General features: G+C 38.0%; 2 protein-coding genes across 2 annotated transcripts; one reads left to right on the top strand and one right to left on the bottom strand.

The window, feature by feature from the left end:
* The first annotated feature begins 6,631 nt into the window (after positions 1–6,631).
* On the top strand, positions 6,632–7,270 carry LOC133317046 (uncharacterized mitochondrial protein AtMg00810-like). Its single transcript, XM_061518838.1, has one exon. It carries the CDS (start codon positions 6,632–6,634, stop codon positions 7,268–7,270), a length of 639 nt encoding a protein of 212 aa, XP_061374822.1.
* A 1,110-nt stretch (positions 7,271–8,380) lies between these two features.
* LOC133317045 (agamous-like MADS-box protein AGL82) lies at positions 8,381–9,568 on the bottom strand. The gene has a single exon (XM_061518837.1). The coding sequence runs from the start codon at positions 9,566–9,568 to the stop codon at positions 8,381–8,383; it is 1,188 nt and encodes a 395-aa protein (XP_061374821.1).
* Positions 9,569–21,917: the final 12,349 nt, after the last annotated feature.

Genomic DNA, 21,917 nt, shown 5'->3' with positions numbered 1-21,917 from the left:
AATGCCTCCACTGCTTCAACCCAAAAACAATTGCAGCAAGCTCAAGGTCATGGGTTGGATAATTTTCTTCATGCGGTTTCAATTGCCTCGATGCATAAGCTACCACTCGCCTATCTTGCATCAGCACACATCCCAATCCCTTCTTGGAAGCATCGCTGTATAGCTCAAATCTCCTTAAGGCTCTGAAAGCATTCTTCACATTCTTGTGTCCAAACAAATGGAGTATCCTTTCGGGTCAAACGGGTCAATGGCAACACCATGGCTGAAAATTCTTTAATGAATCTCCGGTAATAACCAGCCAAACCCAAAAAACTTCTTATTTCTGTTACTGTCTTGGGTCTCTCCCAATCAACAACTGCCTCTATCTTGCTAGGATCAACTGCTACTCCCTCAGCAGAGATAACGTGACCCAGAAATTGCACTTGAGAAAGCCAAAATTCACATTTAGAAGGCTTTGCATATAACTGTTTCTCTCTGAGAATTTGCAACACAGTTCTCAAGTGACCTTCATGCTTTTCCTTACTCTTCGAATATATCAGGATATCATCAATAAACACAATCACAAATTGATCCAGAAACGGCTTAAATATGCGATTCATGTAATCCATAAACACCGCAGGAGCATTAGTGAGTCCAAATGGAATTACTTGATACTCATAATGTCCATATCTAGATCGGAAGGCAGTCTTCGGAATATCTTCCTGCCTAATTCGGATTTGATGATAACCCGACCTCAAATCAATCTTTGAGAAGACACAAGCACCCCTCAACTGATCAAGCAAATCATCTATGCGAGGGAGAGGATACTTGTTCTTAATGGTAACCTTATTCAACTGACGGTAATCAGTGCACAATCTCATGCTACCGTCCTTCTTCTTAACAAATATGACTGGTGCTCCCCACGGGGACACACTTGGCCGGATAAACTGCTTAGCCGAAAGCTCTTCAATATGTTTCTTTAACTCGGCTAATTCCGGTGGTGACATCCTATACGGAGCCAGAGAGATAGGCCCCACACCAGGCAACAGATCAATCGTGAACTCAATCTCTCTATGAGGCGGAAGTTGTGGAATTTCATCTGGAAACACATCCACAAACTCCCTCACCACGGAAATAGTGCCAATCTCCTCATGACTTCCGCCTACTAAACCCCCCACAAAGACATATCCCAATGCCCCGGCCCTCAAAGCCTTTCTAACCTGCAACACAGATAGATATGGGGAAGAACTAGTAGCAGAATCATCAGCATCCAGCACAATCCTTTTACCGCAGCAGTCTATCATAGCACAGTTCTTTGACAACCAGTCCATACCCAAGATAACTTGAAGGCTGATCATAGGTAAACAAATAAAATCCAGCACGTAATCTCGGCCTTCATATTTGAATTCAACATCTTTACACAACACGGATGTATAACACTCCTCTCCAGTAGCAGTAACCACTTTCATTGGAGGGCGAATGTCATACATTTGCAAATTTAGCCCAACGGCCATAAAGTCAGACATACAGGAGTGTGTAGCTCCTGAATCAAACAACACTTCAACATCCATATTATCAATGTAAATTGTACCTTTCACTAGATTCGGAGCCTTCTCCGATTGCTGACGGTCCATGGTATATACTCTACCAACCGTCTGAGACTCTAGCATAGGTTGAACAACAGAGACCGGAACAGCAGTAGCTTGAACTGCCATAGTCCTTGCTTCATTCTGAGGACACTGCCTGGAGTAGTGACCGGATCTTCCACATTTAAAGCAAATCACCTCACCAGTAGCACATGGACCTCTATGCTCTTTGCCACATCCCTTGCACTTGGGAGGAGGTCCTCTATCAACAAACTTCTTCTGAGTACCGGGTTTCTTGAACAAGTCAAAGGGCTTATTCGCATTCAGCTTCTTGCCTTGCACCTTCCTGTTCTTCCAATAACCTGAGCCCGTTGCTTTATTGGAACTAGGTGCCTGGGCCTCAGAAGACTTCTTGGCTTGGGACACCTTATACACTTCCTCCACCTTTCTACACTGGTTTACAAACCGACTGAACTCTCGGATGTCACAATTTGACATCTTCCGAGACATCTTCTCATTAAGACCCCATTGGAACTTGGAGGTCATTTCAGCCGGGGTGGGTAAGGCTCGCCCATAGTTGGCGTATTTCACCAACTCATTGAATTTTGAGAAGTATTGGTCAATAGACATCGACCCTTGTTTGAGATCGTTATACTCATTCTGCTTTTGTTCCCTAGCCTCTCTAGGGAAGTAGTTATCCAAGAACAATGTCTCGAATAACCGCCATGTGATCTCCCGACCTTCAGCTTCTAATGGCTGCACGGTATTTGTCCACCAATCTTCTGCTTCCTCTTCCAGCATATAAACAGAGTAAGCCAACTTCATCGCGTCAGGGCACCTCATCACCCTGAATATCTTCTCCATAGCTTGGAGCCATTTTGCAGCCGCCATTGGCTCATAACCTCCCTTAAAAGAAGGAGGTTTATGTTTTCGGAAAGCCATCAGTCTCCTTTCCTCCATTTCATGATCACCGACATTTTCAACTTGAGGTTGACGAACCTCAGTGTGATGACTCCGACTTCCGGAGTGATGGCTACCCTCACCCTCATTGTTACCCACTCCACCCTCTTCCTGTGAAGGAGGTGGAGAAGGCGTAGCAGTGTGAGGAGGAGGAGTGGGTTGCCGGTTCACGGGCCTAGGACCCCTCAACGTCCTCAACTCGGCCATCATCGCGGCCATAGCAGTCCGCGAGTCTTCATTTGTCTTTAACAAATTTTCATTGGCTTGCCTGCTAGCAGCCAACTCTCTCTGAACAGCTGCAAGAGCTTCAGCCACGGGATCAGGCTGTACGCCCGTTGCCCCACGGCCACTTCTAGGCCTCACAAGAGCAGCCAAAACAGGTTCTGGCTGAGCATTGGTGTTTGATGGTCCGGGGTTGTTTCGGTTCCTCGTCATGTCACTACACATGTTACACAAAGAAGTGAGTTGATCAGGCCCACACTTAGTGATCACAAATGCAATAACCATACAGAGTACTAAAACAACTATAAAGCATCAAACACTAAGCATACTCAACAATAGCTAACAGTTATTCCCGACGAAACTGCTCTGATACCATAAAATGTAACACCCCGTTCTAGAACCGGTTTGTTAACATCGCATTATGATATTAAGCGCAGTTACAATCACATGGGTTTGAATTAAAATCCGGATAAATTTTTCATTTTAAAACGTACCGAACTTATAATACCCAATTTCGTGATCATAACCAAATTACCTTGCGGAAACAGATAAATTAAGCTTAACATCATGTTCATTCTCCATTTTTAAACCTTTAATTTACTTCTTGTTTAGTTCAATACTTCTACTATATTGTAGGTTTCTTCATTAGCTACCTGTGGCTTCAAACCGTGCTCAAATCGGAGCACTGTAGCCCAAGTTAGGACCATTTGAAGCAACACAAGAGAGTGTTGGTCACAGGCCCCGCGCGCTTCAGCGCGCTACCGGGCGCTCAAGCGCGCGCTATCGGGCGCTAAAGCCTCCATCTGGGCGCTTAAGCGCACGGAGGCAGTAAGCATTAGCATTTCCAGTGTGGATGGGCGCTTAAGCGCGCAACAGGGCGCTCAGGCGCGCTAGCCTGGGCGCTCAAGCTCCCACGGGGACGTTTTAGCGCGCAGAGACAGAAGCATCTCCTCCTTCAGTGGCGAAGGGCGCTTAAGCGCGGACCAGGGCGCTCAAGCGCGCAACCCTGGGCGCTTAAGCCCCACCCTGGGCGCTAAAACACGAGGGGGCAGTAAGCCACCCAACTTTCTGCAGCAAGGGGCGCTTAAGCGCACGCCAGGGCGCTCCAGCGCGCAATCCTGGGCGCTTAAGCCCCCACTTGGGCGCTCCAGCGCGAGGAGGCAGAATGCATTGGCACTCGCAGGGGCAGCAGGGCGCTTGGGCGCGCTGCCAGGGAATTCCAATTCCCACATTTCTCAAGTCCAAGCCTAGGGGAATATGCATCCCCATTACAAACCACAAATGTCCATGCCCCAAAACTAAATCCTAGCACTCATCCAACCTCTCCTCATGAGATTTAGCTAGACTTTGGGCAGCATGACCTTTGTTTTCTCATCGTTTACCAGTTTAAACGAAGAGGGTACCTAATTGATTTTCAGCCCAACCAATTCAACAACTCAATACATAACAAGCATGCATATATTGAATTCCAAGTAGGCATCATTTACATTACATATCCTTTACAAATCATAGAACTTAGCTTACAAAACACTATGATCATTCCCTTGACCCCCATCAACAAAAGGTGTAACCAAAGGCATGAGCATAGGCTAAGTTCATCCAATGAATCAAGATATACAAATGACCATGGGCTTTCAAAATAAAATCCTATACATGTCAACTACAAAAGGCATGCATAAACTCAAAAGAAATGCCACATTTCATGCATAATCCAGATATGGCCACTTGCCACCAGAGGCTCCTGCAGCATCCTTACCTGAAAGGGGGTCCCCACAACACGGGGTGAGATATACGAATATATCCAGTAAACCAGGGGTCCTTGGAGCATCTCTCCACCCCACAGTTCCATACCAGTGTAATAGCAATAACAATAATAATGCAGTAAATACATATCTATGCAAAGTGCACTACATCTCCAGGAGAAATCCCTCGAGCTCTCAAGCTGTCCTAAGGAAACTCAGATGCAAATAGTCCTACTGGCCAGCTAACTACCAAGTATGATTTACGCATCGTCATGCAACATACCAACATAGGGAAACACCATCCTATGCCACACCAAATGCATACACATACGTATAACAAAGCATTACACTATTTTATTGCATTTATATACACAATCACAACCTCTACCCTTTCAGGGCTTGGTAGAACAGTCAAGGGAATTACACCCAAGGTCCGAAGGCTTACCTCAATGCTTCAGTCAACCTTTGTTCTTCACCAACAGTTTCAGCAATCAACTTTTACAAACATACACCTACACATGGTGTAATGCAATCAACACATATTGCATCCAATAACATCTCATAGCTATCAACCAAGCTATACAATTCATACCAAACATAAGCATGAACTCACCTATCCAATGGAGCTAATCAAGCTCCATAGCTTGCTCCAATGGTTGATCACTCACGGTTGGTCCAAATGTCTCAATCCTAGACATCACAAGGATCCAATCAATCATTCAACTCACTAATTGTTCAACATGCTAGAATACTAACCAATCCAAGCATGAATTTTCCAATATTATGAACAATTATCAAATGACTATCTAGGCTCATTTCCACCTGTTAAATGACATTCCTAGCATTTTCCATAACATGCTCTAAGCTCCATTCTTCCTAGAACATAGCCAATTCAACTTCATTTCATAAAAATCCCAATTTACTATTCACAAACCCTAACTCATGCAAATTTCAAGGAATCATGAGGTTCAAGGGTTAGAATCTTACCACCAATGGTCACACAACCAAGGATTGATGGCTCCTCAAGCTTCAATGGAGGTAGAAACTCTCAAAACCCCAATTTTCACCAAAGGGCCGAATTTTTGAGAGGTAATATCTCTCTCCACAATGCTCCCCACTCAAAACAAAGCTAGGATTATGAAAGAGGGCGAGATTCTAAGCGATTTAGGCTTTTGAACGGATGGATTTGGTTGAGATTTGCTCACTCTATGATCTCCCCTTTCTTCTTCCCTCTCTTCTCCCTCTCTTCTCTCCTCCTTCTTTCTGTTGCAGTCGACGGCAATGGGGGGAAAATGGGGATTCTTTTGGCTTTTAGTCACTTAACATAGGTTAAGTGGCTTTAAGCGGGTATTGGTTCGTCTATCTATTCAACTCAAATAATTACCAAACTTTACCCAAAAGTCTGGAATATTATTCTAGGAATATTACTATTTTTATTTTTATATTTTGGGTACTTTTGCCAGTACCCATTTATACCCCTTAATTTTCACTGAGTACACTTTTTAACTCCAAAGTGACTCAGATTCATTTTATTAAGCCTCATACTTAATTTCACTCAGTAAAACATGCTTAATTAATTAATTACACTTGATTTACTAATTAATTAAGTTGGGCTATTATATTATCTGAATCATATGCTCTATCGATTGATCAATTATCCATTGTATCTATTCTTAATAGTATGCAGTAAGCATTGGAAGATCCTAGATGGAAGCAAGCAATGAACACCGAGATGAAGGCACTTCAGAAAAATGAAACTTCGCAATTAACTTCCTTACCAAATGGCAAGAAGATAATTGGATGCAAGTGGGTGTACACCGTAAAGCTTATGGCAGATGGAAGAATTGACAGGTACAAAGCAAGACTCGTGGCAAAAGGATATACCCAAAAATATGGTGTTGACTATCAAGATACATTCGCTTCGGTGGCTAAGCTCAACACAATTCAAATCCTGATATCCATAGCAGCTAACAGAGATTGGCCCCTACAATAATTTGACGTGAAGAACGCTTTCTTGAATGGTGATTTAGAAGAATAAGTGTACATTGAGGTCCCATCAGGAGTAAAGCTAGCACCTTCAAAAGAAAATGTAGTATGCAAGCTAAACAAATCCTTGTATGGCCTTAAACAATCACCTAGGGCATGTTTGGGTATAAGCAAAGTAATTTAGATCATACATTGTTCACAAAGCATAATAATGGAAAGGTGGCCATATTCATTGTCTATGTGGATGATATGGTGTTAACATGTGATGATGTGGAAGAGATGAAGTTACTTGAAAAGAGGTTAGCTGCTAAATTTGAAATGAAGGACCTAGGTCAATTAAAATACTTTCTTGGAATAGAGATTGCAAGATCCAAACAAGGCATATTTCTGTCACAAAGAAAGTACATTTTGGACCTCTTAGCCAAAACTGGAATGTTGGCTTGTAAGCCAATTGATACTCCAATTGAGATGAATCACTTTCTTGTGGTGTACCTAGATCAAGATGAAACAGATAAGAACATATACCAGAGGTTAGTAGGAAAATTATTTAATTTATCACATACTAGACTTGACATTGCCTATTCTGTGAGCATTGTGAGTAGATTCATGCATTCTCCTAGTGAAGAGCATATGAATACAATATATTGCATCCTTAAATACCTCAAAGGTTCACCAGGAAAAGGCCTCTTGTACTATAAAAATAATAAAGCTGGTATAGAAGGATACACTGACTCGGACTGGGCTGGAGATAAAACCACTAGGCAATCAACTTTAGGGTACTTTACCTTTGTATAGTCACGTAGAGAAGTAAGAAAGAAAAGGTAGTGGCAAGATCAAGTGCTGAGGCTAAATATAGAGGTGTGGCTTATGGTATTTGTGAATTACTATGGATTAAAAGCATCTTAACAGACTTGAGAATCAGATATGATCAGCCTATGAACCTATATTGTGATAATAAAGCTACAATAGAGATTGCTCATAATCAAGTTCAACATGATAGAACAAAACATGTTGAAGTAGATAGGCACTTTATTAAAGAAAAGCTAGTGAAAAAATTATTCAAACTTATGTACGGTCTGAAGATCATCTTGCGGATGTATTGACCAAAGCTGTATCAGGAAGAGCCTTTGAAGAAATGATTGGCATGTTGGGCATGATAGACATTCATGCACCAACTTGAGAGAGAGTGTTGAAAGAAAGTTTTTGAATTTAAAATACTGTTGCTTTGGATAAGAACCCAAGGAGTCTTGTGCAGTCAAATTTTCCCTTTTATTGGATTTGATCCATAACGCATTAAGTCATACAAATATAAAACTCACATTTTTACTGACTACTTGAATATAAGTTTGGAACCCTCGAGATGAAATTTATCAGTAAAAGGTTGAGAACATTACCATCCATGAACATCTCAATAATTTTACCTTCTTGGATTAGTGTAGAGTAGCCTATATTTATAGGTTTGTCAAAAGAAATTATGATCCAAGATCATTTAAAGTTTTTCTTGAAGTAGTCAAAAGCAGAAGTTTGCCTTCGGAAATGTCAGAAATCAATGCTCTTCACTCATTAAAACTAATAACGAAAGTATTTTAGTTTGAATTACAATCTATCTTACTTTGTATACTTCTACCTCAAAATTCTATACTTCAATAATTTTCTCATTCCTAAAGAAATATCAAGTGGTTATAGTATAGTATATATATTGATTACTGATGTTCTTTTTCAGGCCATGAAGACAAAAATGTTGAGTTGAAAATTAAACACTTCAGTTTTCATCAACAAAAGCAAATTTAACATAATAGCATGCAAGTTCACTCTTTTTACTGGGTAATAGAACCAAAAAAAAAAATCCTAGAGAGTCAACAAGAGGTATAGCTTTTCGGAGAATGCTATCCAACTCTCAAACGGTTACGGATTCATGTGGTAGGATAACCACGCATTGTTTTGAAATTCATACATCGGTGGTGGCAAGGGATTATTCAGCAACACAGATTCATCAGGTTCCCCGGTCCAATTCAAAAGTTCACTTATTTCATTAGCCGAATTCTGAGACCCTGTCAAATGGTGAAGCTCATCAAGTTGTCCAGCACAGTCCATATGCCTACAAAGTTGATTTGTAGAATGTAGAGGCACTTGAACTTGATTAGTAAAATTCATCGTCCCATTATAATTATTGAGTTCGTTCATTGGAAAAGGGATAAGTTGGTTTTGAAAATTATATGGCATGAAATTGAGTTGGCTTTGATCAGAGACAATACTCTCTTGAATCATATTTTGTATGAAACTGAAGTTGGCTTCACTTTGATTATCGTTTTGTGACATCTCAATTGTCTGACTACCAGCTCCATCATCCAACATATAAATGATGTTCCCATTATTATCAATGAGTGCATTCATAGGAGTAGGGATAAATTGGCTTTGAGTTTGGTTTTGCAGCATACCAATTCTCTGATTACAGGCTTCATTCTTAGCACCCAACATAGAAACCATGTTCCCATTGTAATCGTTGAGTGCATTCATAGGAGCAGGGATAAGTTGGCTTCCAGACACGTTGTGCATGAAATTGAGTTGGCTTGCTCCTGAGGTCTCCGGAGCCATGCTTTGGATGCAATTGAGATTATTGGCTTCAGTTCGATGCTCTTTTTTTAATATCTCAATTCTCTCGTTACAAGCTCCAAGCTTAGCATCCAACACAGCAATGAACTCGTTCAACTGCTCCTCTTCTAGAATATTGAAACTCGGATGCGAAGTTGGATTTTGGATCTTGAGGGTCTCTTTCTGCACTTTTGAAATCTCAGCTTCAACCATGTTCATCTTATTCTTGAAAAAGTCTTCAAGATCAAAGATCTTGCAAGGTTTCTCATTTTTTTCCCGCTCATACTTGTTAATGATGGACTGTACCTTTGTAGGTTGTTGGGGAAAAGTCATAGGTCGAGCATCCCCATTCTCATCATACACAATTAAGCAAGCTTCAACTCCACACATAGTTGAAAATTCAGATATTTTCTTCATTAGTCCCTTTCTTCTCTGCATGAAAGTTGCTTTACGAACTCTATCATTTGGAATACGTTTGAAGGTTGTCTTTGAACGACCCATTCCCTATTACGTATATATATAAATACAAAAAGTGGTCAATAAAACAGAACTTCATCTCAAATTATACAATTAAAACTATAACAAAAATATTTAACATATACTCTAATTCTCTTTTTCTTTTGCTGTGAACTTTAATAGTTAATTACTCAACATATACACAGAAATTAGTAAATAAAACTGGACTTCGTCTCGTAATATATAATTAAATCTACAACACAAATTACCAAAAAATTAATAATCTAATTAATGACCATTCTTGCTTAAATTAGAATAAAAAATCTATCGCAATTCCTTACTTTTCTTGGTCTTAGGTGGCAAAGGTAGAGTCTGTCGCTGTTGTATAATCAACAGTTCAAAAAAGAATGGTTCTTTAGGATTTTGGAGTTTGAAGGGAAAAGAAAGGAAAGAAAATCAAGAGAGAGAAAGGAAAAAAAAGGGATCTCTTTCTTTTTTTTGGGAGTTAAAACTCCTTAAATTTGAAAAACTTTAATTTCAAGAACAAGAATGATTTTGTAAATATTCTCAAATTCTTTGCCTAACTTTTTTAAAGTCACAAACAAGAAAAAAGATTAATAAAATCTTTCCGTGGCTTTCAATTTCTTCCTAAAACTAATTTCCAAACAAGCCCTTGAGAGAAGAAGGAAAAGGAGAAGCAAACATGGCCAATGACTATGCAATGAAAATTCTTGTGAAAAACAGATCGTAAGAGACATATTTTAGAGAAGTAATTATACATAGAGAGAAGAACATATCAAATTATCAAGAAAGCAAAATGGTTTTAAACAAACTTAAAAAACATTGAAAGAAAACAACACAAAAACGAAGAAAAAGTGACGGTGTAAATGTAAACGTATGAAGTCGTACCTTCAACTAAGGCTGATCTCGAACAGTTCTGAAAGATTGAACGACAAAGTAGTTTAGAGTCTCACGAGTCACGAGAATTGAATTTATAGAAATTTAAGATATGACATACAATGAAATAAATTGGATCTTATGACTTAGGAAACCGAATCAATATTCCAAATCTTTTGCCAAGTTTTTAGTCTAGGAAACTTGGGTACAACGTTCGAATTATATTTTCCGATGTTCATTACAAAAAATCTTACTCAGAAGATTTACTTGGGTTTGAGCAAATAATATCTTACAATTAATATCAATACTATAATTTAAGAAACTGAATCAATATTTTGAAAATATTTCGCTTTGTTTTTAGATTAGGAGACTTCTTTATGACGTTGGAATTAAAAGTTTCCACTGTTCAATCATTACAAAAAATATTTGATTGACCCATACATCTTACAATTAATATCAGTACTATACTTTAGGAAACCAAATCAATATTCGAAAATTTTTTGCCACGTTTTTTAGATTAGGAGACTTCTTTATGACGTTGGAATTAAAATTTTCCACTGTTGAATCATTACAAGAAAAATATTTGATTGACCAATATATCTTACAATATAATATCTGTAATCAAATTATATTATTTTTGTCCAAAAGATTTCTTGAGATATTTAAGCTAATAGTATTTTTCTTAAAAAATATATAGTAAAATCTTATGCATCTTGACAAAGTAGGAGTTCGAACCAAAGTTATATTAAGCTTTAAAACAAAGTTAAAGTTATATTGATTGATATTAATATGGGTTAATGGGTGTTGTTTTTCTCCTGTTGTACCCTTCCTAATGATACTTCGACCGCTTTGCTTTCATACTATTTTTTTAGCTAGTGGGACCCACAAGTTTTTGTTAGTGCATAAATGGATTTGGTTTTTACTGCAACATAAGCATTATAAAACCCTATTAATATTTCTAATAACGAAATAAAAGTTACATGCCAGTGGGTTGAACTCGATGGGCCAATGTACCAATCCGTCAAAACGGGACAAATTGGGTTGTGTATTTCAACCTACCAATCCAAGATAACTTTTCTCTATGTGAGGGAATTTAAAACGAGTTAGGGAAGAGATGAGACAAATCAACATGTGGGTCAACCTACAGGTCACATGTTGAAAGAAAGTTTTTGAATTTAAAATACTGTTGCTTTGGATAAGAACCCAAGCTGTTTGAATGTAATCTGGTTGTTAGCATTTTGTGTAAATATGATTAAATTGTTAGGCTATTTCCTATTGTTATGGATTTTTTCTTATATCTACTTGTATAAATAAACCTCATTCAGGGGGAAAAAATATGAATGAAAGCAGATATTTATCCATGGTATTGAATTTTAACATGGTATCAGTTAGTTTTTGATCATGGGACACGTTCTCATATTTGTTACTTTGTTTTTCCTTATCCAACCCATGCCCACCCTCGTGTTCTTCTCTCTGGACCTTCCCACTTTACTATTCTTCAAATCCCTAATTTTTTCCCTTCTCTCTGGTGAAAATTGATGAAAATTAGAATTTTTGAGGAAGCGTGCCCACAACGTGTGTAACAGCTTAAAACTTTGAATTCATATGATCAAGGACAATTAAAGGACAATAGTTAATGTTAAAAATTGGAGTTTCTAAATATTTTAGGAAATTATGGACATTTAGTGGAATAGGCAGGAGATTTGAATCGCGTGAGGTGGCGGTGGGACCCGCCCCACTTAAGTGGACTTAAGCCACATGGAAAAACACAAATTCTGCACCTTCTCTCTCCTCCCTCCTTCTCCACCTGTGGCCTCCATTGGTGTTTGGGCAAGTTTTTGCTCAACTTCAATCCTTCCTAAGTCACTCAAATCTCACTCAAATCCAACAAAGTTTGTTATCAAAGTTTAAGCAATGGACCTTCCAAACACAACCATGGTAGTTTTAAGGCTTAAAATCCACTAGTTTGTGAGAAATTTCCCACTCAAATCCGCGGCCAAGTGTGTAGATTTGGTGTTCTTGGGTTGTTTGTTCAAGCCATTGCTTGGATATCACTTGGAGGAGTCTTAGGCCTTGCTTGTGGGTAAGTTTCCACACATTTCATTGGTTGTATCTTTGGATTTGAATTTGGTGACCCAGGGTATGCATACTTGAATTGATGTAGTTAGAGAGATCAAATTGAAATTGTGTATTAGATAAAAGTGGCTTAGAATGATATTTTATAGTGATAGAAACCATGAAAATTATTGAGGAAATATTTGAATAACTTAGGAAATTTGAGTTAGAATTTCAATACTTTATGAAATTGATATATTGGATGATGGTGTAATTGAGTTGTGAAGTATTTGTATGAGTTAAATATAGGATTGTATGATGTGTGGGAGTGTTAAAATGAGTTAGAAATCCTTTGCTACCCATGGATGTTGAATTCGGCCAATGAGGGGAAATAAGGATGGATGATGTAAAAATTGTGTAGTTGATGTTGTGTGATTATGAATGGTGTTTAAATGGGTTGTATGTGGGTGTGATGTGGTGGAATTGGAAGGAAAAATATTGGATGTGTGTGAGTGTGTGTATTTGGCCTAAATGAGGTAAATTAAGGAGAATGTGGTTATGATGATATTGAATTGAATTGGTGTTATGGTAAGTTTAGGAAACCATGGGAACCTTGAAATAAAATTAAGGAAATGGCTTGATAAAATTGGGCCATATGGTCGAATCATAGTGCATGTGTGGGGGTGGACTTTGGTGCCTTGTAATCTTGTGTAGTTGCACCTTGTATTGATGATCTTTGTGTGATCATTATAGGTTGCCTCCTACGGATGTAAACTTGTAGCCTTGAGCTTGGTGGGTTGCCTTTGGTCCTTGACCAAAAGGGACCAAAGGAATTTGGTAAGTAATTATATAAATATGAATGAATACTTGGATAATATGTATATATCTTGGTTGATTATATTTAATGGAAATGGCCTATGTGTAAGCATTTCTTATTGAACCAAGCTCGGTGACATATTGATTTGGAGCTACCAAGAGAGGGAGTTTTCATCAGGTAATCCCTTGGTACTGGGGTTAATCTCCGCGTGTGCTCCACCATGCCCCTCTGGGGTAGAGGTAGGAGGAGTATGTTGATAGTATAGTATAACATGATCATACATTATTGTATGTATAGTGGTACATAGGATGTATCGTGTCTCTGGCCAGTTGACTGTTGCCTTCGGGCGTTACGGACTTCCACTGGATAGGTCTCATGAGGGAGTTCCAGTTGACCTGGGGTCATGGAGTTGTTATCCGTTGAGGAGCACTCTAGGAATGTCTCGGGTGTATATGGATGGAGGGTGCCTTGGTTGATGTTCTGGGAACACTCCTTGGATGAGAACCCGTAGGCTATATGCCGAGGCCAATAGGCCGGATGTTGCGTGATTTTGGCATAAACAATTCCAGCTTCATCGTATTTTTACTCCCCATGCTTCCCTGCTTCACTAAATCCCCTGCTTTATCCCTTTTTGGTTGTTGTATTGTATTAATAATTTACATCTAAGTGAGCCATGGGGCGGAGTAATCTCCAGAATCTCTGGGTTACTGATATATATTTGTATATCTCACCCCGCGTTTGGAGACATCATTTCAGGTTTTAGTGAGCATGGAGGATCTTCGGGCAAGAGGCCTGCTTAGAGGAGGAGTTGATCATGGTGTGCATATGGAGAGGATAACATTTTGGAGAGTTATATTAGATGCACATAGCATTGTGTTTAGCATTTTGGACTTAGGTTATGAACAAGTTGCATGTTTATGTTGCCATGCTCTAGTGTTCAAGATTATATTCTAAGTTTTCCACATGTTGATGTATATTTCATGCCTCTTGTGTATATTGATACTTTGGTGAGCACGAGACTTGTCCATGGCCACATATTATGCTTTGAGGCATTTGGGACTCATAGAGGTAAATTGGCCATATGATGTGTAAATGGCAATGAAAGGGTGAATATTGTAATTGATACATTAGACAAGGTTTATGCATGATGGAAGGGCCTATGGTCTACATTAGTCATTGTATATGTGTTATATTAGGTATTAAAGTGTTAGGAGTGAGATACTTGGTCTATTTTGAAATGAAAAAGCTGTCAAATGTGATTTTTGCAGTAGGGTAATCGATTACCTTCAGTGTGGTAATCGATTACCTAAAACAGGGGACGCAGATTTTCAGCCATTGTGAAGGATAGTAATTGATTACTTTTAGAATAGTAATCGATTACCTAGTTCAGTAATCGATTACCTAGAGAATGGTAATCGATTACCAAAACAGGGGAGCCAAAATGAGCTACCGTCTCAAATGTTATCCGCTGGTAATCGATCACCTGAAATATGAGAATCGATTACCAAATGCAGTAATCGATTACCTCTAGAAGGGTAATCGATTACCTCACTGCAGATTTGAAAAAGATATTATTTTATAACCCTAAGTGATGGCATTGTTCGGTGGTGTCATAAAGAATAGATAATATACTTCCGTGAGTTTTGCAATTATAATTACGGTGTTGGTTTTAATTGATTACGAAAATGATTAATGGTTAATAACAAGGGATTTCAAAAAGTAAAAAGTTTACTCGTAATTTAATTAACTCAATTTCTGTGATTTTAATTGCGCTTTAATACCATATGCAATGTTAACATTACCGGTATGTAACAGGATGTTACATTCTATATCTCCAAACAACCCCACAAATTCAAATTCTCTTCAAAATCCTTCTCTTGAAACCTCTGAAACAGCTCCCCTTAATGCAAGTTCTCTTACACTGAAAAAACATAAAGTATGCATGATATAGCCGAATCACCTGCTGTGGACAGTCTTGAAATGCATCCTGAATCTACTACTGAGGTAATTTCTATCCCAAATTTACAATTTCCGATACCTGCTCCACCAATTAGAAAATCTGAAAGACCAAACAAAGGTATACCAAAAGCAGTATATGAACCAGACCCGTGATAATTAATATTTATTACACTTATTTGTTACTCTTGATTAGTTATTTTTGGATGGTTTAGTGTGTAAATAATGGTCTTTGGATTAAATTAGATGTTGGGTTTTTAATTGGGTTTATTTTGAAATTCGTAATAAAAATCTAGATTTACGTTACTGCAGTATTTTGACTATAACTCATTCCACAGGTGTCCGATTGACTCCATTCTTGTTGCGTTTTGTAGCTAACTCAAAGAGCTAAAAATGTTAAGAAGATGTGAAAGCCCAATTAGGACAATAGGATGGTCGAAAATCAAGCCCAAATTTGTCAAGAGTTGCTGCAGTTTTAATTAGTTTATTGGATTTAAGTTTGTAATTGGGAACCCAATCTTTATGAGGCCCAAATCTATTATTTATCTTTTATTTCCTTTTATACTTGGTCAGACTTGTAGATCCTATATAAAGGCATATTTAGGAGACCTTGTCATTCAGTTTTAGTTTTTAGTTTTCGTTTCGAGAGTTTATATTTTTTCAGTTTCAAGATTAAATTGCAATTTACGTTTTTTCTCTTCTACTCTTTTGTTCTTCTTTATTTTATTAATTTCAATTATGGTTTTCGACTTAGCCATGCTAGGCTACGCGTTCTTTAATCAATCCAAGAATTAAGGATCCCGCGGTTGAATCCGGAGGACCTACGCTTCATCTTGATCCAAATCATTTTTCTTCCTTCAACTCGGATTCGAGTTCTGCGATTGCAGCCAAGGTAAGTAATTGAATGTTAGATTTAATGTTTAGGTTGATTAACCCGATGATCTTAAGACAAATGGGCTGATACTCCGTTATTGCACGAGTAGATGCGCCGTATTGATTAAACGCTAGACGATCATCTAGAGAGGGATTCCTAAGCAATTGCAGGGATTCTGAATTGCTTAGGGTCAACCACGATTTGGTAATCCTTGTCCAATGATGGATATCTTGGAAACCTAATTCTTGGGTTGATTTCTTTTAATTGATAATTTCAGTTTTTAAATCCTTGTTTTTACTTTCTATTTATAATCATACAAACCCCCTTTTTACTTTTTGTTTTTAATTTATCGATTAAGATCCTTGCAAATTCCTTGAGAGACGATTTAGTTTGCCCACTTTATTACAAATATTTAATTTTACAAACCTGATTAATTTGTGTGAGTTCGACAGCTCACGTCAAATTTGGCGTCGTTGCCCTGGTTTAGCCAAATTCCTGTATTTATTATTTTATTTTATTTTTTGAAAAATTGTTATTTGATTTTTGAGTTCCTAAATAGGAATAGAATTTTTGTGTGGTGGTCCCATAATTCTTTAAAATCGTTTGATATTTTGGGGGTCAATTTTTAGTGTTTTTTTTCTCATGATTTTCGTATTTTTCGTATGTTTATAGCGATTTTACCAGCTGTAACACCTTATGATGCATGACTAAGAGTAGTTGTAGTCCTCTGTTTGAACTTTACCCTGAGATAGAGAGACAATTGTATGCTGCTAGGAGAGCTCGTAGGTTAAGTTATAGTAGCGCTATTGAACTTGACTCTGTTTCTGAGCATTCTGAACATACTAAACATTCTGAGTTTATTTCTTCTTCTGATTTTCCTAGTTCTTCTAGTCGAATAACCTAACATTAGTGTCATTAATTCAGAAAATAAAAAAATGGACAATAGAAGTTTAAAGAAGTTAGCTGCACCTGAGGTTGACTACCAACCTTTATGCATTCGTTATCCTGAACTTAATATTGCTTTTGAACTTAAGTCTGGTCTAATACATTTGCTTCCCAAGTTTCATGGCCTTGCAGGTGATGATCCTCATAATCACTTAAAGGAGTTTTATGTGGTTTGCAGCACCATGAAGCCGCAAGGAGTTGATGAGGAGTAGATCAAACTGAGAGCCTTTCCTTTTTCCCTCCATGGAGGAGCTAAGGATTGACTATACTACCTTCAACCTTCGTCTATTGAGATTTGGAATGACATGGCCAGATTGTTTTTGGAGAAGTTTTTTCCTTCCTAACGAGCCACTTCAATCATAAAGGAGATAAGTAGCATAAGACAAGCAAATGAGGAGAACTTACATGAGTATAGGGAGCGGTTTAAAAGACTTTGTGCAAGCTATACACTTCACCAGATTCTAAAGCAATTTCTAATTGTATACTTCTATGAAGGCTTGCTGCCTATGGACATAAACCTTTTGGATACAGTCAGTGGTGGAGTCCTAGTCAATAAAATACCTATTGCGGCAAGAGAGTTGATTGCAAAGATGGCAGCCAATGCTCAGTAATTTGGCACTAAAGCGAATAACAATGCAGTGTTCTAAGTGCAAGCATCTACTGTCTAGAATTCGGTAGTAGCAACAGTAGTGGCGTCGAGCATACATAATCAAAGAATAGAGAATAGGCTTGACGAGCTGACTTCACTGGTTAGACAGTTGGCAGTAACAAATAGTTCAACCTCCCACTCTATAGGTAAGCAACCTATGCAGTATTTGTTGCAACCCATGCACCCCACTGATTCCTGCCACAGTCTACACGAAGGTACCCCTCCAGTAGACCAGATAGTTGTTGTAGCAGGAGTCTTTCCTGGTAAACCACAGTACCAACAGCAACAACAGTACAACTTATTCTCTAATACAACCTTGGCTGGAAGGATCACCCAACTAAAAGTGGAACCAAAACTAGAATCAGAACCAGTACCAATAGAGGCAGCAGTTCATACCTCAATAGCAGAGGCAGAATTTCCAACCTGCTGCACCTCCACAGCACCCACTAGCGCCGTAACAGCCAGGAGGTGGCCTTCTCTAGAAGATTTGGTTAAACAACTTCCACTAGTAATTTGCAATTCCAGCAACGGACTAAGTCATCAATTCAGAACTTATATACTCAGATCGGGCAATTGGCTACTTCTTTGAGCCAGACCCAACCTCAACAGCCAGGTTCTCTTCCTTCCCAGACAGTTCCAAATCTAAAGGGAAATCTGAATGTTAGTGTTATATCCCTGAAGTCAGGCAAGCAACTAGAAGAGCCCAAACAAGCTGCATTTGACAAGCAACTAGAAGAGCCCAAGCAAGCTGCATCTGAGACTGAATCAACATTAGAAAAAGAGGAGACAGTGCAAGAGAAGCATGGTCACGATGAGCCTAAGTTTTCCATTCCTATTCCTTTCGCTCAGAGAGACATCAAATCCAAGAAGCCGATAGAGACAACACAAGAGAAGGAGATCCTAGAGATGTTCAGAAAAGTTGCAATTAATATTCCTCTTTAGAAGAAATCAAGAAGATTTCTAAATATGCCAAGTTCCTGAAGGAGTTATGTACCAACAAGAGGCGGCTGAAGGGAGACAAATTAGTAAGCGTGAGCCGAAACGTTTCTCAACTCATCCAGCCCATGCCTGAGAAGTGCAATGATCCAATGACATTTACTTTTCCTTTCCTTATTGGAAATTATAAATTTGATGATTGCATGCTAGATTTAGGTGCTGCCATAAATGTTATGCCTAAATCTGTTTAAGATTCTCTTGGTCTTGGTCCTTTACATGCCACTAGTGTTGTTAGACAGTTAGCTAATAGGAGTAGTGCTCGCCTTACTGGTTTGATTGAAGATGTTTTAGTGAGGGTGCATGAATTGATTTTCCCTGCTGATTTTTACATTTTAGATATGGAAGGTGAATCTCCTAATAGTAGGCCCCCAATAATTCTAGGAAGGCCTTTTATGAAAACAGCTAGGATTAAGATAGATGTACATACTGGTACTCTTTCCTTGGAATTTGGTGTTAGTATTGTGCATTTTAGTGTCTTTGATGCCATGAAGCATTCTTGGGTCAAGGTTGAGCGTTCCGTTTCGTGCATTAATGTGATTCATGATGTGAATAATAATGTTGATGTTGATTTGATTGTAGATTCTGCATTACTTGTGGTTTCTGACTTACCTACTGATAATAATTCTGACCATATGTCTGATTTGATTCTGTTTGCACGTAGTACTAAAAATAAAATTGACTATGTTAGGAAGAACAAGACATCTTGCACACACATTGTATGCAATCGTTGTGGTAAGATAGGACACATTTCTCATTTATGCTTTCATAGAAATAACTTTATTATGAGAAAATTTCCTACTAACATTGATCATAACTCTCATGGACCCAAGATGAAATGGGTACCAAAAAGTCCTCATTTTATTTTCAATATGCAGAATATTATTCATAAGGTTGGACGAAATGATCAAAAGAAGAAGAAGTTGCGTGATAAGAAGACTAGGAAGACCTCCACAGTGGATAGTCATCGCATCAAACCCTTCTACGAGGGACCCTAGTAGCAACCTGTGGAGGCAAAACTCAGGCTCACTGATGCCACTTACCCTCCCTGAGGAGGACAAGGTGTCTTTTTTTTCCCCTTTGCCTTTGCTTTATTTTAGTTTATTTAGTTTTTCAGCAATTTTAATTTCATTTTTAATTTTCAATAAGTAGATTTTCCTTTTCTTCCCTATATTTTTTGAGTTATACATAGTGTGAACTTGGATATGTTGTTCTTGATGGATCATTCTAATTGGGCAGAGTTCTTGATTCTTACATTACTTGGCTTGGTAGTTGAATTCATGATGCTAATTGTATGATTTGGTATTAACCTTATGAGAGTTAGAGCCTTTAAGAATGAAATTTATCTTTCTAACATTTTTTCTTTCCTGTGTGCTTTCCCACATGATTTTTTGTTCTCTAGAACTTGCTTCTTTTTTTTTTGAAACTACATTTTTCACTTGCACGCATAATGTAACACCCTGTATATATCCGATTTGTTATCATGTCATCGTATTAAGCCACACTTAAATGCAGAATAACTTTTACTTTCAATTATGACGTCATTATACTTAGCCAAGTTGATTACTTAATCATTTTCATAAAAACCTCGCCTGTATGTAAATTGCAAAAGACAGCTAACTGAAATACCTCAATAGATAGATAAGTGTGAGTATCTAAGTCACGGGACTACAACATGTAGACCAGACATAATCCTGATACAATTATACAACTTCGAATCTAAAAGCATAAAGTCAAGTCAATGTGGCATGGACAATCCCCATGCTCACCCAATAAGGCAACAAAGCCCAACAACAGTTTCAACAATAACGACATGAAGCTAAAAGCATAAAAGTAACAGTCAATATCCAGCATCCAACATAAGTGGCATAACAGAATAGAAATCAGCTAAGCTCCGGCCTCCTGCCGCTAGAGGTCTCAACCCCCGCATTACCTAAACCTGAAATATGTGCCCCAAACATGGGGTGAGATCTCTAAACAGAAATCTCAGTAAGACAAGGGTCCTCAAGGATCTTCCACCCCAAGCTCACTTACATGTGCAATATAAGTTCCAAAAGCAGTAATTCAATATCAGTTCTAAAATAAGTGCAATGCAGCAGATAATCATGTCATGTGTGTTATAACTATTCTACTGATCAGAGAAGTACAAGAATACGTCTATTACCCACACAATGCACGCCCATGTTGTACCCGCCCACAGGACCACCCCATGTGTGACACCCTCCCCTGTATGCATCCAAGGGAGATGCCTGCTAAATCTTATTAGAGTCGCAACGATAACGTAATCAATTCTTTAAATACATTTTGAAGTCACGTGATTAAGACTTGTATTAAAATCGAATTTATATAAGTAAAACAACTAGAGATTTCATAAAGCTTTTGGAGCTGAAATATTAAATTTTTCAGAAAATTTGTCTGTCTTACAAAAATTACATAAAATCGAGCTTACAAGCTTTTAAAGATTTTCTTTTCTACGAAGAAAGTAGACATTTGGAGCTTTACGTACATATAAAATTTATTGCATTTGGAGATCTATAACTCCGGAAACAGAACTCGCAAGATGCATATTAAATTAGAGTAAAAATCCGAATCTTATAGAGGCAGAATTTGTTTTGGAAAAATTAAGTACCCTGCGCCAATTGAACTCAGATTGCTTCCAATAAAACTCAACTCCACAGGATCTAATTATTACTAGCAATAAACCCTCTTATCTATTTTTAGCCAATTAAATCATACTTTACAATTAGAAAACATAACTTGGTTAAGAGCTAAATTTCAATCTCTTAGTAGCAGTGTACATAGTGACATAAGTACCATGCAAATTAAACATAATGTTCATACCATAGAAACGTTCCACAACAAGGCATAACACTGTTTTAAACTGTCAACCTCCAAAATATTACATCATATTCAAGAGTTCAACACTCCAATCAACCATATGCGGAGAACACTTAATAAACATTGCAAACAGCAAATAAACTCAAACAGAATTTTTCCAAGAACCTACTCCATCAAATACTTCTTCGTCCCCCTGCAATTTTATAAAAATTGAGCCCCAAAAGCGGTGAGAAAATTCCCAGTAGTGTGATAGAAAGTCCAATAATGCAACAATATTAATTTAGATACAGAATTTCTAAAAATACTACATCATCAAATAATTTCCGAACGGATACCAAAATGTAGCAGAATGCGTATATAACGCCAGAAT

The sequence above is a fragment of the Gastrolobium bilobum genome, unplaced genomic scaffold, assembly GCF_033153095.1.
Source record: "Gastrolobium bilobum isolate Gb01-03AN ecotype WA unplaced genomic scaffold, APGP_CSIRO_Gbil_v1 utg24965, whole genome shotgun sequence".
Lineage (NCBI taxonomy): Eukaryota > Viridiplantae > Streptophyta > Magnoliopsida > Fabales > Fabaceae > Gastrolobium > Gastrolobium bilobum.
Note: the sequence above shows the minus strand (reverse complement) of the source record. Positions and strands in the feature narration are given on the sequence as shown.